Source organism: Salmo salar, chromosome ssa27, assembly GCF_905237065.1.
Source record: "Salmo salar chromosome ssa27, Ssal_v3.1, whole genome shotgun sequence".
In the NCBI taxonomy this organism is placed as follows: Eukaryota; Metazoa; Chordata; class Actinopteri; order Salmoniformes; family Salmonidae; genus Salmo; species Salmo salar.
Window position 1 is genome coordinate 36,124,744 of NC_059468.1, and position 17,004 is coordinate 36,141,747.

A 17,004-nucleotide genomic window follows, 5' to 3' on the forward strand; every position below is an offset into this window, starting at 1 on the left:
GTCTTGGTGCGCTTAGACCATGATAGTTTGTTGAGATGTTGCCCTTAGTTCCGATTCTCAAGCTTGTAAACACTTTCTGGAATATTTGTATTGCTGTACTGCGCTAAGTGGGTCATGCATTTTTTATTTGTGTCTCAACACCTCAACACTCTGACATGTTACATGAACTGTCCCTATTCTCCGAGTCTGCAGGGGTTTAGCAGAGTCTACTGCTGCATGGTGTTGATGCAAAATGCAGAATGTTTTACAAAGGCGAAGAGAAGGTGAATCTCTATACTATTAGTAATAGCAATCCTGTGTACTGGTTTATGATTTTACACTAGAATACTGCCATACATCATGTACATCTAACAGGCAGCTGTTAATATCAATCTTTACAGTTTATAAGACAAATCCTACCAATGATGCTGGGGCCACTCTACGTAAAATGTATGCATGCACGACTGAGTCGCTTTGGATAAAAGCCTCTGGTAAATGACATATAGTATTATTTATTATATTACTGTATGAGACATGGATGTACAGAGACATACTTTATGAAGATTATCTTGAAACATCTGTAATTTACCTCATTTTGAATTAAAAGCGTTGTAAAAGGGCAAGTGGTTGGAACAAAAAAATTGTTTTAAGTCCTCCATACACAGACTAATAGTTTTTACACAAGGGACCAAACCACACGGGGAGATTGTTTTCAGAATATAGGGCAAATATCATTGGACTAACAATCTATAATGGAGACATTGAAGTAGGCCATTGTTTTATGGTGTTACAATACTGATGATTACTTACTTTGGTCATGTGATGTACTGTAATTTTCCATCCCATCCAAAAATGTATAATAGGCTATTCTTCAGAGTGCTTTAGTAGGTCTAAACATAGTCGCAAAAGTAAGTGAATCCAGTAGAAGTTCCACTCTTTGTATTGTGTTTTTGTGTAACAGGGCTGTTCCAGGCCTAACTCACTCACCCTGCCTTACCTATTAGGAAAATAGACACCAAACTCCAACCTCTGCCTGCAGGATAAATGACCTTGTCACAGTGTCAAACTACAGACTGAATGAATTAAAACAGAAATGATTCACGTCAGGCTATTCGTTCCATCCATTGATTGCCTCACATAAAAAATAAAGAGCAACCCAAATGAGAAAACATGCAGGTCCAACTGCAACGGTCAGCTTATCTGAAATCAAGAGATCATGTTAAGAACCCTCTTTTGATGAATGACATGTTTATAATGCTGCACTAAACTGTTATTATGGCTATAGCAGACTTCTGTGGGCTCCTTGGATAGATACGTTGCTTTGAGTGTTCAGCGTGTATATCTGATGGCTGCAACCATTTCTAACAGGGGGATCATTGTTATGCAAGCTCGATATATTCTCCCATTTCCCCCGTAAAAACCCATATACTGCAAGTATACAAAAATGCAACTGTAAATCAATTATCGAGACGTGTTTAACAGTTGGTAACATTTTGTCGGTTAAATGATTTTGATGAGTAGGTGCACCGGGTTGTGCTTACCCCCGGTAAGATAGATGGTCCAGTCAATCAGAGAGGCAGGCGGCGGCTGACCGGCACAGATCTTCGACAAGCAGTCCTATTGCTACGATTAAGTCTGCCTAGCTCGGACTTTTTCGTTGGTCAACTCTGTTGATATTCATTTGTCATACAATATGATCTGACAGTGACAGGGTCTGTAGTTCAAGAGTAAATTATAGAGACGTACATAGACTACTTGTCATCGTGATTTTTATCACCCGTTTTTCTGTCTAGTTCTATTATTTTATTCTCCTACCGTTCCCTCTTGGATTTACGAAGAGCATGTTGGTGATCTGAGTATACAGAGAGTTTTTTTCCCTCCTGTCCTTCGATATATTTGAGGAATGACTGCAACTGGAAAGGGACTGACAATCGCTTGAATGGAAAAAATGGAATACAACGATCTTGAGGAGAAACGGACAATAACAGATACATGTAAGTTATTTTATACTAGCCTACATAGGACACATTAGCCACACTTAATGCGGTGCTAAAGGATCAAATTAACAATCAAATATATTTCAACAGTGGGGAGTAAATGTGTTGGTATTCATGGACGTGTTGATAAGATAGGTATGCCTGCGCATGCCAAAGCATTCTGTTTGATCTGTTCAATCAAATCAACAGGCCACCATTTGATTAGGCATTAACATAAACATGAATTTTTAAAAAACAACGTAATTGATATCTTATTGATTGATAGCCTACTATTCCTAACAGACATTTTTTTCACCAAAGCAGCAATGCTGGTTTTTTTGTTGCCATTTGGCCACCTGCTATCCCGATTAAATGACCAGAAAGATGCATGTTCATAATAGTGCAAAATGCCCTGACAGCTTTCAATACTGCAAACTATGTGTATGTTTTATTACCATCCATTACCAATGAACCAATCCAGCACCAGCCACCACAAACAATGCCGTTATCAAATGAACCTGACTTTGGAAATCTGCTGGTGTCTCTACAGTGTCCAGTTGCTGTCAGCGTCAAACCCTATACCTCAAAATAGATTACCATAGCAGACCAGCACCTTGGTAACAAACAATAATATTCCACCAGCAAACCTGGCCCATGCAGTCAGTTAGCTCTGGTCCAAGGCGTAGTGCACGTTCACCCTGGACCAGAGCTAGGAGTGGTCTGGCCTGGTCTGATTAAACCCTCTAGTCATGGACCAGAGCTAGCAGTGGTCTGGCCTGGTCTGATTAAACCCTCTAGTCATGGACCAGAGCTAGCAGTGGTCTGGTCTGATTAAACCCTCTAGTCATGGACCAGAGCTAGCAGTGGTCTGGTCTGATTAAACCCTCTAGTCATGGACCAGAGCTAGCAGTGGTCTGGTCTGATTAAACCCTCTAGTCATGGACCAGAGCTAGCAGTGGTCTGGTCTGATTAAACCCTCTAGTCATGGACCAGAGCTAGCAGTGGCCTGGTCTGATTAAACCCTCTAGTCATGGACCAGAGCTAGCAGTGGTCTGGTCTGATTAAACCCTCTAGTCATGGACCAGAGCTAGCAGTGGCCTGGTCTGATTAAACCCTCTAGTCATGGACCAGAGCTAGCAGTGGTCTGGTCTGATTAAACCCTCTAGTCATGGACCAGAGCTAGCAGTGGTCTGGTCTGGTTACACCCTCTAGTCATGGACCAGAGCTAGCAGTGGTCTGGCCTGGTCTGATTAAACCCTCTAGTCATGGACCAGAGCTAGCAGTGAGGGCTGTTATCTTGGCCATCATAATGCCTTGAAATAATATTTGTGTTTGACTGGTGATTTGATGGTGTGAACAATAGGCTAACATATTGAGATGTACAGTAATCCACTGTTGTATTCCTCTAGTCTACCCCTCCACCAGCCTTGTGGATGGTTTGGTCTCTGGAGGCTGGTAAGGGTAACCCTGCTCTTCCTCTTGATGAGGAAGGCAGGCACTTGATGGAGGCAGAACCGCTGAGATTCAGCTCTTCATCATTCCAGAAGCACGGTACTGTGGTCAACACTGTCCGGACGCTGAGATTCAGGAGAGAATGCTTGCGTCATCGTCATTGTCACAGACTTTCTCTTATCCTGTGGCTAGGTGTTGTTTTGACCTCCAGCACTGTGACAGGAGAACCCTGTTTCTCTTATCCTGTGGCTAGGTGTTGATTTGACCTCCAGCACTGTGACAGGAGAACCCTGTTTCTCTTATCCTGTGGCTAGGTGTTGTTTTGACCTCCAGCACTGTGACAGGAGAACCCTGTTTCTCTTATCCTGTGGCTAGGCGTTGATTTGATCCCCAGCACTGTGACAGGAGAACCCTGTTTCTCTTATCCTGTGGCTAGGCGTTGATTTGATCCCCAGCACTGTGACAGGAGAACCCTGTTTCTCTTATCCTGTGGCTAGGTGTTGTTTTGACCTCCAGCACTGTGACAGGAGAACCCTGTTTCTCTTATCCTGTGGCTAGGCGTTGATTTGATCCCCAGCACTGTGACAGGAGAACCCTGTTTCTCTTATCCTGTGGCTAGGCGTTGATTTGATCCCCAGCACTGTGACAGGAGAACCCTGTTTCTCTTATCCTGTGGCTAGGCGTTGATTTGATCCCCAGCACTGTGACAGGAGAACCCTGTTTCTCTTATCCTGTGGCTAGGCGTTGATTTGACCTCCAGCACTGTGACAGGAGAACCCTGTTTCTCTTATCCTGTGGCTAGGCGTTGTTTTGATCCCCAGCACTGTGACAGGAGAACCCTGTTTCTCTTATCCTGTGGCTAGGCGTTGATTTGATCCCCAGCACTGTGACAGGAGAACCCTGTTTCTCTTATCCTGTGGCTAGGCGTTGATTTGATCCCCAGCACTGTGACAGGAGAACCCTGTTTCTCTTATCCTGTGGCTAGGTGTTGTTTTGACCTCCAGCACTGTGACAGGAGAACCCTGTTTCTCTTATCCTGTGGCTAGGCGTTGTTTTGATCCCCAGCACTGTGACAGGAGAACCCTGTTTCTCTTATCCTGTGGCTAGGCGTTGATTTGATCCCCAGCACTGTGACAGGAGAACCCTGTTTCTCTTATCCTGTGGCTAGGCGTTGATTTGATCCCCAGCACTGTGACAGGAGAACCCTGTTTCTCTTATCCTGTGGCTAGGCGTTGTTTTGACCCCCAGCACTGTGACAGGAGAACCCTGTTTCTCTTATCCTGTGGCTAGGCGTTGATTTGATCCCCAGCACTGTGACAGGAGAACCCTGTTTCTCTTATCCTGTGGCTAGGCGTTGATTTGATCCCCAGCACTGTGACAGGAGAACCCTGTTTCTCTTATCCTGTGGCTAGGCGTTGTTTTGACCCCCAGCACTGTGACAGGAGAACCCTGTTTCTCTTATCCTGTGGCTAGGCGTTGATTTGATCCCCAGCACTGTGACAGGAGAACCCTGTTTCTCTTATCCTGTGGCTAGGCGTTGATTTGATCCCCAGCACTGTGACAGGAGAACCCTGTTTCTCTTATCCTGTGGCTAGGCGTTGATTTGATCCCCAGCACTGTGACAGGAGAACCCTGTTTCTCTTATCCTGTGGCTAGGTGTTGTTTTGACCTCCAGCACTGTGACAGGAGAACCCTGTTTCTCTTATCCTGTGGCTAGGCGTTGATTTGATCCCCAGCACTGTGACAGGAGAACCCTGTTTCTCTTATCCTGTGGCTAGGCGTTGATTTGATCCCCAGCACTGTGACAGGAGAACCCTGTTTCTCTTATCATGTGGCTGGGCGTTGATTTGATCCCCAGCGCTGCTTTTATGATAGTTTACCTTTCCCGTGGAATAGATTTGCTCTGCTCTATGCAGACAGTCAGACAGACAGAGAAAGAGACAGACAGAAAGACACTTTATATGGAATAGGCTGCCATTTAGGACGCGACCCTATTGCAGTTAGACTCTCCCCTTGACCTCCTGTCATCTCTCTTGGAGCAGTGCCATGATGCCGGGTAGACTGGAGAGGGACACTTCAGGGATAGGGCTCCTCTGATTAGCTATGTGAAGCCCCGGGGGCTAGAGGACCACCATGACATTGAGACAGAGAGACAAGCACCAGCGTCCTCTTGTAGAGCAACATTAGTGGCTTTGTAGTTGAGGCAGCCATGAGACCAAGCCCCTCCAAGATATGACGTTCAAAGAAGCTCTGTTTGCAGCTCACAAAAGGGTTACATCCCGAATGGCCCCCTATTCCCTCTATAGTACACTACTTTTGACTGGAGCCCTATGGACCTTGGTCAGAGGTAGTGCACTGTAAAGGGAATAGGGTGCCATTTGGGACCACAAAAGGAAAGGCAGTGAGGCACCCGTTTCCTCATCAAGACAATGAATCAGCTTTTGTTTAATGCAGACAGAAAGTGTTTTTGAACATGTGTGGTATTGTATATGATATCACTGAAATCCCGAGGACTGGCAGTATACTGCAAGTGTTTGTAAGTCTGTTCCGTGGTATATAAGGCCTACTATCAGTTGAAGATTTGATTTAGGTTATCTTCTTGGTTGCAAATTCGTTTTTAAACTGGAGAACTTTGAATAGAGCTCCAAGACAATAGAGCTTCTCTTCTGTGGAAGTAATCATGGGACGTGGACTGACGTGGACCCTCTTCCACCCTCTCAAAGTTTTCCTGATGCAATGTTCCTGGCCCACATTCAAGATCACAGTTGGCCTGGAAATGTGGTTTGTGTCCCAAATCGAACCCTACCCCCTACATAGTGCACTTCTTTTGACCAGAGCTCTATGGGCCCTGGTCCAAAGTAGTGCACTATATAGGGAATATGATACCATTTGGGACGCTGACGTAGATTTGGGCTTCAGCACCCCCCCCCCCCACACACACACACAGAAGTTCCCTCATTCTCTCTCATCAAAACAGTTGAAAAACAAATGGCTTTGTCATCATGTGAATAAACGTGATTGGTGATGTATTACGTCATACTGTAATACACATGATTAAGATAACATTTTGCATACCGTGTTGTGATTACCCTGTATTTAGCCTATAGCGTCCATTACATTTACTGCTAAGAGAGGGGCTGAATTAGAGGGGTAGACTGACTAATGAAAATAACAAAGTACCTTCTCTCATTTCTCCTTTTGTCAGACATGTTGAAATTCTCTGTTTCAGTTTTGTCTCCTATTGGCAGGGGTACTGTGTGTTAGTGCATTCGGGAGAGGAGGGGTTGGGATGGGTGTGGAAGGGCCATGTTAGAATGTGAGGTATTCTTTTCCAGAGGCCCATATTTGCTGCGAGCGAGCAGGGGGGAGTGACGGGTTAGGAGGGTAGCTAGGGATGTTATTGTGACATTAGCTGGGTCAGTAGGCGTCTGAGAAGGGAGGGAGGTGTCTGTTTCTCAGGCAGACAGATCTGGGCTCAGCTTCCTGAAAACATCTTAAAGAGATACTTCAGGATTTTATCTCCTTCCCCAGAGTCAGATGAACTCGTGGAAACCATTTTTATTTCTCCATGTACAGTTTGAAGGAAGTTGCTAACTAGCTTTAGCGCACATGCTAACTAGCATTAGTGTAATGACTGAAAGTACATGGTAACTGATAGCATGCTAGTAGATACATTAGACTTCCAGTCATTGCACTAACACTAGTTAGCATTGGCTCACAAAACTCTCTCTAACTTCCTTCATACTGGATGCAGCAACATACAAATTGTATCCATAAGTTCATCTGACTCTGGCGATTCCCGAAGTATCCCTTTAATCAATCAATCAAATGTATTTATAAAGCCCTTTTTATGTCAGAAGATGTCACAAAGTGCTATACAGAAACCGAGCCTAAAACCCAAAACATCAAGCAATGCAGATGTAGAAACACGTCTAAGGTTCATCTTTAAAACCTTCATAGGAGCAACGTTACATCTCAGAGCTGTTTCCCAAAAGAATTGTTACTAAAGTTGCACTTGAAAACGCTTGTTCTTTACCGACTGACTGCCTCAGACCACTTAGAACAGCTACGTGTTTCGTTAGATACAGGCCTACATCAAGATGTCTGTTTCTCTGTGACCGAACTCAGCTCACTATAAATATAAAGTTGACAATGTCATTGGAATTGTTACAAACAAGGATAAAACAATGTTTGAAATGAAAACCCATATGACCAAATTAAAAGATAATTAACAGTACAGGCTACACAGGCATATAACTAAATAATATTTAAATAAATGTAATGTTCATTCAATTGAGATCTATATTATTATCTATATTTGTTTAAGTGAATATTTTCTTAATTCTATTTCTTGGACTGCATTGTCGGTTAAGGGCTCGTAAGTAATCATTTCACGGTAAGGTTGTATTCGGCGCATGTGAGAAATAAAATACGTTTTGATTTGATTATTTTGCTAATTGTAGGCTACTGTCTGTCATTTTTGCCTCAATATATTTCATGGTGTGCAGCAACATGATGTGCCAAAGCTTGATTTAATGCATCCTTATTCAGGCGACTTATATATTAGAATAAGTCGCCTCATTATTTGCCGCCAATAATAATAATATCTTTCTAGGAGCTGATGCGTCGTCAGTGTTGTGGAATAATTATAATGTTAAGGTAAGAGTTGAATGGTAATAGCTGATCCGAGAGCATCGCTGCCTTTTTCTTTCTGTCTTCTCTCGATCCTATCAGTATCGACGTATGTCTCCACGACGCACTTAGTGGACATTCTCTCTGCTGGTGTTTTGAGAAACGCATGTTACGTCTTCGGCAGTTGCAGGAACGACGCATCGTTAAAACACTCAGAAGCTGAAGTTCCATCGCTATCGGGAAACCGAGCCCAGAGCGCTCCACGTCAGCGAGCAGTAGCAGCCACATACACACGCTCACCGTGCAGCTCCAGCTGGTATAAATCAGGGCCATGGTCACTGACCTCTCCCACAGGAACTAGAGGAAGAGCTCCATCCTGTAGTGCATAGAGACAGACGAGGTCATCGCCTTAGGTTAAGTCCCAAATGGCTCCCTATTGGGTTCTCGTCAAAAGTAGGTTACTATGTAAGGAATAGGGTGCTATTTGGGATAGTAGAGAAGGGCTCATGTTTCCGTGCCCATTGTAAAACACTGAAGTCATTGATGACTAACTAAGAGGATGTTTTCAATTACTGAGGAATCCTACTCATGTCTCTAGGCCTCTCATATATTCCTCAGAGATCAATTTTACTGTGTCAAACAATTCTATTACACATATAGGAAGGGAGAAACAATGGAATTCTGTGACAGAAATAGTTATATCTAGGATTGCAAAACTACCTGCAATTTACCAAAGTTACTAAAATATTCAGTAATGTTGTCATGGATTGGTAATTAACTGAAAATCTATCTTAATTTTGGTAATTTATACTTGAATAACTTTAACAAAATGTATTCATATACTTAAAAAAAAATCGGTGTCCGTATTGTCCATGAGTTTCTAGTAGATAGACCATATGGTTCAAGAGAAAATAGTTTAATTAATGAAAAAAGCATCTAATTAACAATGGCATTATTTTCAATTAGCTAACTCTGCAAAACATTCCAACTACTGACTTTTCTTCACAACTGCCACCAGTTTGACACCAAAACATTGACAAACAAATACATATTGACATAGTAAAATCTCTAGGTGTGTAAAATAAATAAAGAGGATATTTCGAGAACTTGGGACTATTAGGTTCTATCTGTAATAAATCATGTTTCCTGAATGAACCGTGAATAACGATGTGTGAGAAAGTTAGATGCACAAATATCATACCCCCCCCCCAAAAAAAATTCTAACCTCTCCTGTTATTGTAATTGTGAGAGGCTAGCAAAAGGGGGGGCAAAGTACGGCCCGCCGGGCACTTCAATGCAGCCTCAACATTTTTTTCTTTTTATTATTATACATTTTTTTGCCCCTTTTTTCTCCCCAATTTCGTGGTATCCAATTGGTAGATACAGTCTTATCCCATCGCTGCAACTCCCATATGGACTCAGGAGAGGCGAAGGTCGAGAGCTGTGTGTCCGCCGAAACACGACCCAGCCAAGCCACACTGCTTCCTGACACAATTCCCCGCTTAACCCAGAAGCCAGCCGCACCAATGTGTCGGAGGAAACACTGTACACCTGGCGACCGTGTCAGGGTGCATGCACCTGGCCCGCCACAGGAGTCACTAGAGCATGATGGGACAAGAAAATCTCAGCCTGTCAAGCCCTCTCCTAACCCGGAGACGCTGGGCCAATTGTGCCCTGCCTCATGGGTCTCCCGGTCACGGCCAGCTGTGACACAGCCTGAGATCGAACCCGGGTCTGTAGTGACGCCTCAAGCACTGCGATGCAGTGCCTTAGACCGCTGCGCCACTCGGGAGACCCCCGCAAATAGATTTTAACAAATAATTGGTCCCTCAAAAAATGCATCCCTCCATTGAATCTCAAAATCCCGATGTGGCCCTCGGGCCAAAAGTTTACCCTCCCCTGGTCTAACATGACTTGGTGGTATGATATTTGGCATCTGTAACTGTCTCAGTCATTATTATTTAACGATTCATTCGGGATTATCCGTAATCATGGTAGCATCCACATTAATGTAGAAGTGTTTAGAAACATATTCTTATTTACAATAAAAGTAACTCCAAAACGATACCGTACATTATTTACCATTCATTTCTATTGGGCACAAAATAATCTGAAACACAACCAAAACAAACAGCAAATGCATCCAACACATTTGTAGAGTCACAAGCTTGATGTAGTCATTGAATATAGCTATGAATATGGGAACAAATACTTAACTTTTTGCTACTTTAATACACATATAAGTGAATTTGTCCCAATACTTTTGCTCCCCAAAAATGGGGGGGACTATGTACAAGAAGTGCTTAATTTCTAAACGGATCACCTGATATGGACGGCGATACGCTCACATTAAAACTGACATTCTGCACTTTAACCTCCATAGTCATTGTTTGATTTCAAACTTTTGAAGTATAGAGCCAAAAGAAGAAAAAATGCTTCCCTGTCCCAATAATTACGGAGGGCACTGTAATTGTATGTGTGGGGTATAGAGATGGGGTAGTCATTAAAAAAAGAATGTTAACCACTATTATTCAACACAGAATGAGTCCATGCAACTTATTATGCGAATTGTTATTTTTTTTCAGCGTTTAATCTTTTTATTAATTTCAAAAACTTTCTACAGACAAAATTCCATTTTGACATTATGGGGTATTGTGTGTAGTTCAGTGACACAAAACCTCAATGTTATCAATTTTAATTGGAAGTTGTAACACAACAAAATGGTGAAAAAGTAAAGGGGTGAGAATGCTTTCTGAAGCCACTGCCGTACTACAAGCTGTCTCGCTAGTTAACTATTTATCTACACTATAAGTATTAATGTTGTTGACTCGTTGTGGTTTTTCACCCGGCACTGTTGAGAAATAAATCTGACCGGGTTATTGGAAAGCTGGAATTCCCCTCTATTAAACAGTAGACTAGCCATGTCATTCCGACAACATAAAAAAACCCACTAAGAATAGCCTAATTGACAAATAACTTCCATGCTGTGCATAGACCTGTCTTGAAACATGAATATTTTAGCCTTAAGGTTATAGATAAACATGTCTTAGTTAGTAACCTTGCATTGAAGTAGCCTGCCTTATCCATATTATTCCTGATTCATTTAATGATGGAATACTTGAATAAAGACAAAACTTTTTGATTGTACTGTTACAATATTTTATATTGAGGGTGGTCAACCATCCTGCAGGAGAGCTACTGGTTGTGCACGCTTTTATTCCAGCCCTGCTCTAACATACCACACTGTAGCCTAAACATCAGCCCTGTTCTATTACACCACACTGTAGCCTAAACATCAGCCCTGTTCTATTACACCACACTGTAGCCTAACCATCAGCCCTGGTCTAATACACCACACTGTAGCCTAAACATCAGCCCTGTTCTATTACACCACACTGTATCCTAAACATCAGCCCTGTTCTATTACACCACACTGTAGCCTAAACATCAGCCCTGTTCTATTACACCACACTGTAGCCTAAACATCAGCCCTGTTCTATTACACCACACTGTAGCCTAAACATCAGCCCTGTTCTATTACACCACACTGTAGCCTAAACATCAGCCCTGGTCTAATACACCACACTGTAGCCTAAACATCAGCCCTGTTCTAATACACCACACTGTAGCCTAAACATCAGCTGCACAACACCACCTTGATAAGCAGACTCGGGTGTGTTTCAGGGTTGGATCAAAAGCCTGCATGCCCAGTAGCTCTTCAGGTGGAGGGTGGACCACATGTGTTTTATACAGTAGCCTAACAGTGTAGTTATTCTCATTTGTGATGGGTTAAGTGCCTTGATCAAGGACACAAAGGCAGGAGATAGTAGGCCCACATGGGATCAGAAACCAGCAGCCTTCTGCTATGCTGACCTTTTCATGTACGCTACATAGGTCATGGAAATTTGGTTAAAAGTCATGGAATTTCATCTGTCAAAATGCGTATGAACCCTTAACAGTGAACAATCAGAGGTCTTTATAGCATAGCGCCATTTGATCATTTCTGTGAACGACTTGGAAAAAGACAACTCCTGCACCTCTTTCATCCAAGTCAAGCACTGGTTATTCTATTATTATTATTATTATTATTTTTATTATTTGTAATTTTTTTGAATCCCCTTTTTCTCCCCAATTTCGATCTTGTCTCATCGCTGCAACTCCCCAACATGCTCGGGTTGCAAAGGTTGAGTCTTGAGTCCTCCAAAACATGACCCGCCAAACCGCGCTTCTTAACACCCGACCGCTTAACCCGGAACCCAGCCGCACTAATGTGTCGGAAGAAACACCGTTCAACTGACGACCAAGGTCAGCCTGCAGGAGCCCGGCCCGCCACAAGGAGTCGCTAGAGCTCGATGAGCCAAGTAAAACCCCTCCCGGCCAAACCCTCCTTTAACCTGTAGATGCTGGGCCAATTGTGCACCGCCCTATGGGACTCCAGGTCACAGCAAGTTGTGACACAGCCCGCGATCGAACCCCGGTCTGTAGTGACGCCTCTAGCACCACTCGGGAGGCCCAAGCACTAGTTATTTTCCCTTTGCAACCTTAGCTGTGTCACTCCCATGATCACTCCCAGATGCTTGAATTAGAAACGAGCCACTGTGCCCGACAAACAAAATAGCACAAGCCAACAAAACATTGTAAAAATGTAAGAAATGTTCTTGCCTTGGATTTGAATATAAGAGCTCCCCTTGAACTGAAAATGGCCGTCAGTGGTGGGGATGTCGAGAAGACTGTTGAATATGAGGACAACCTTTGATGTCTGACTATGAGCTATGTTAACATTCTATTGTTTTTACCTGTAAACTACCGCCTCATCCGTTCCCTTGTTACTACCTTTCTTACCCAAGGATCCAATTGTATTTAAATGCTTCCTTCCAGATGAAAAGAAAGCAGAAAACAGTAATGAGTTGAACATGATATGCCAGTTGGAGGGCTGTAGTAGGTGTCTAAACTGTGCTTTGTGACTACTAGGATTTCCCACTGCCAATTGAATATTCTGTACGTAAGAAACACAGCTACAGGGCCTTCAGAATGTATTCATTACCCCTTGACTTAATCCACATTTTGTTGTGTTACAGCTTGAATTCAAAATGGATTACATTTATTTTGTTTGTCACCCATCTACACACAGTAACCTATAATGACAAAATGAAAACGTTTTTTAGAAATATGAGCAAATTTATTGGAAATGAAATACAGAAACATCTGATGAATGATGTATCTAAGCTACAAAAGGCATTTGGTTGATACAGTTGGTTGATTTGAACAGATAAAGGTGTGTGTGTGTGTTCGATTCTGTTTTTAAATTGTGAAACTGCATCACACATTGAGTTAAAAGCAGGATGTGTGTAATTCGAGGTAGCAGGAAAAAGGGGGTCACAATGTGAATAATTAAGATGGAAAGACAATGGCTGACAAGACAATGCATTTTATCTACTCCATGCTTCTCATGTTAATTAGCTTTTAAGGTGTGGTTACATGCTTATTTATGCAGATTACTCACTAATTAGTGTTGCTAAACACACAGTATAGTGTTTTAATATGCATGGTTTATTTTGAGCTACTGTTGAAGCATAGACCTAGTTATTGGATATTTTTGTTATTCTCATAGTTTCATAATTCTCCATTTTGTCCTTGTTTTGTTAGAACAATGTTCAATCTATTGTAGTTTCATTCAATCTTCACTCCTACCTGGGTTTTTTACTTGTATTAAGTGACTTTGGGTCCTTGAAAAGCGCTATATAAATATAATGTATTATTATTTGGATCCAGATCCAGGAAGTAAGGTGATCCATCATATTCGTTATAGGGCCTGTTGAATCTGTTAGTTCGTAAGGTCCCTCTCTGACTAGCTGTTGTATAACAATCAGACCAGAGGAACTTTCTTTCCCCTCTTCTGCTGTTCTGCAGCACACACACTTTTACAGCACATGTCCCCGGGGCAGGATTGTCGCGCCATTAAAGTTTACTTTGGTAATTTTGATACAATTTAATCCATTTTATGTGTTAAGTACTTGATTTCTTGCTATGCAAGCTGGTAGGATGGCGTCTGTCCACCCTTTTGCATTAAACTTGAATAGACTTTGTTACAAGCAGATTGCTGCAATGCTTGTATGTAATGTTTACACACCTACTGATTTAAATAGCAGTATGCATAAATATGGGTGAAATACTTCATTGATCTACACAAGTTAATGTGATTTAACAGTTTTTTTTACCCATTCAATATACAGTACATTCGGAAAGTATTCAGACCCCTTGACTTTTTCCACATTTTGTTACGTTACAACCTTATTCCAAAATTGATTAAAACGTTTTTTTTCTTCTCATCAATCTACACACAATACCCCATATTGACAAAGCGAAAACAGGTTTTTATAATTTTTTGCAAATGTATAAAAAATGAAAGACAATATTTTTTTGGGTGATTAAAAAAATCAATTGAATCCATTTTAGAATAAAGCTGTAACATAACAACAAAAACAAAGAAAGGTCAAGGGGTCTGAATACTTTAGTCCACAATTATATTAGAGCTCTGTAGTGTTGCTCTGGGGAATATCCAGCTGTGAACCAGAACACTTCTTCCTGTTGTCCTGCCCTGTTGTCCTGCCCTGTTGTCCTGCCCTGTTGTCCTGCCCTGTTGTCCTGCCCTGTTGACTCGCCCTGTTGTCCTGCCCTGTTGTCCTGCCCTGTTGTCCTGCCCTGTTGACCTGCCCTGTTGTCCTGCCCTGTTGTCCTGCCCTGTTGTCCTGCCCTGTTGTCCTGGCCTGTTGTCCTGCCCTGTTGTCCTGCCCTGTTGTCCTGCCCTGTTGACTCGCCCTGTTGTCCTGCCCTGTTGTCCTGCCCTGTTGACCTGCCCTGTTGTCCTGCCCTGTTGTCCTGCCCTGTTGTCCTGCCCTGTTGACCTGCCCTGTTGTCCTGCCCTATTGTCCTGCTCTATTGTCCTGTAGCCATGTTTGGAGTTTTAATGTCACGTGTACAAGTACAGTGAGAACTTTCTTGCAAGTCTCTAAACCCAACAACGCATTCATCAATATCAAAGTAATACTAAAAAAATAAAATAAGGTAGAACAGAAAACACACGAGAAATAAGAAGAACAACAAGAAAGTAGGGGGAAGGTGACTATATACAGGGTCAGTACCATATTAACAATGTACAGGGATACTGGAGTGATGGAGATCAGTACCATATTAACAATGTACAGGGATACTGGAGTGATGGAGGTAGATATGTATATGGGTAAGGTGACTATATACAGGATCAGTACCATATTAACAATGTACAGGGATACTGGAGTGATGGAGGTAGATATGTATAGGGGGAAGGTGACTATATACAGGGTCAGTACCATATTAACAATGTACAGGGATACTGGAGTGATGGAGATCAGTACCATATTAACAATGTACAGGGATACTGGAGTGATGGAGATCAGTACCATATTAACAATGTACAGGGCTACTGGAGTGATGGAGATCAGTACCATATTAACAATGTGCAGGGATACTGGAGTGATGGAGGTAGATATGTATAGGGGGAAGGAGACAGGGATACTGGAGTGATGGAGGTAGATATGTATAGGGGGAAGGTGACTATATACAGGATCAGTACCATATTAACAATGTACAGGGATACTGGAGTGATGGAGGTCAGTACCATATTAACAATGTACAGGGATACTGGAGTGATGGAGGTAGATATGTATAGGGGGAAGGTGACTATATACAGGATCAGTACCATATTAACAATGTGCAGTGATACTGGAGTGATAGAGGTAGATATGTATAGGGGGAAGGAGACTATATACAGGATCAGTACCATATTAACAATGTACAGGGATACTGGAGTGATGGAGATCAGTACCATATTAACAATGTACAGGGATACTGGAGTGATGGAGATCAGTACCATATTAACAATGTGCAGGGATACTGGAGGGATAGAGGTAGATATGTATAGGGGTAAGGTGACTATATACAGGATCAGTACCATATTAACAATGTGCAGGGATACTGGAGTGATGGAGGGAGATATGTATAGGGGTCAGGGGACAGGGATACTGGAGGGATAGAGGTAGATATGTATAGGGGGAAGGTGACTATATACAGGATCAGTACCATATTAACAATGTACAGGGATACTGGAGTATGAGTCAGGGATACTGGAGTGATGGAGGTAGATATGTATATGGGTAAGGTGACTATATACAGGATCAGTACCATATTAACAATGTACAGGGATACTGGAGTGATGGAGGTAGCATTAACAATGTACAGGGGAAGGTGACTTATACAGGGTCAGTACCATATTAACAATGTGCAGGGATACTGGAGTGATGGAGGTCAGTACCATATTAACAATGTACAGGGATACTGGAGTGATGGAGATCAGTACCATATTAACAATGTACAGGGCTACTGGAGTGATGGAGGTCAGTACCATATTAACAATGTGCAGGGATACTGGAGTGATGGAGGTCAGCCATATTAACGGGGAATGAGACAGGGATACTGGAGTGATGGAGGTAGATATGTATAGGGGGAAGGTGACTATATACAGGGTCAGTACCATATTAACAATGTACAGGGATACTGGAGTGATGGAGGTCAGTACCATATTAACAATGTACAGGGATACTGGAGTGATGGAGGTAGATATGTATAGGGGGAAGGTGACTATATACAGGATCAGTACCATATTAACAATGTACAGGGATACTGGAGTGATGGAGGTAGATATGTATAGGGGGAAGGTGACTATATACAGGGTCAGTACCATATTAACAATGTGCAGGGATACTGGAGTGATGGAGGTCAGTACCATATTAACAATGTACAGGGATACTGGAGTGATGGAGATCAGTACCATATAACAATGTGCAGGGATACTGATAGTAGATATGTATAGGGGTAAGGTGACTATATACAGGATCAGTACCATATTAACAATGTGCAGGGATACTGG

At 42.4% G+C, this 17,004-nt stretch overlaps 1 protein-coding gene across 5 annotated transcripts in view; it reads left to right on the forward strand.

The window, feature by feature from the left end:
* Nucleotides 1-1,560: 1,560 nt before the first annotated feature.
* LOC106589016 (MAP7 domain-containing protein 1) overlaps nucleotides 1,561-17,004 on the forward strand; it is a 94,704-nt gene continuing 79,260 nt past the window's right edge. For 3 of the 5 annotated variants that reach the window (XM_014178648.2, XM_014178650.2, XM_014178651.2), the window contains exon 1: nucleotides 1,562-1,973. In XM_014178648.2, coding sequence (XP_014034123.2) covers nucleotides 1,919-1,973 — 55 coding nt within the window. In that variant the 5' untranslated portion in view covers nucleotides 1,562-1,918. Of the gene's footprint in view, nucleotides 1,974-17,004 lie in introns of all 5 variants that reach the window. The other 2 variants (XM_014178647.2, XM_014178649.2) reach the window with 1 other exon arrangement.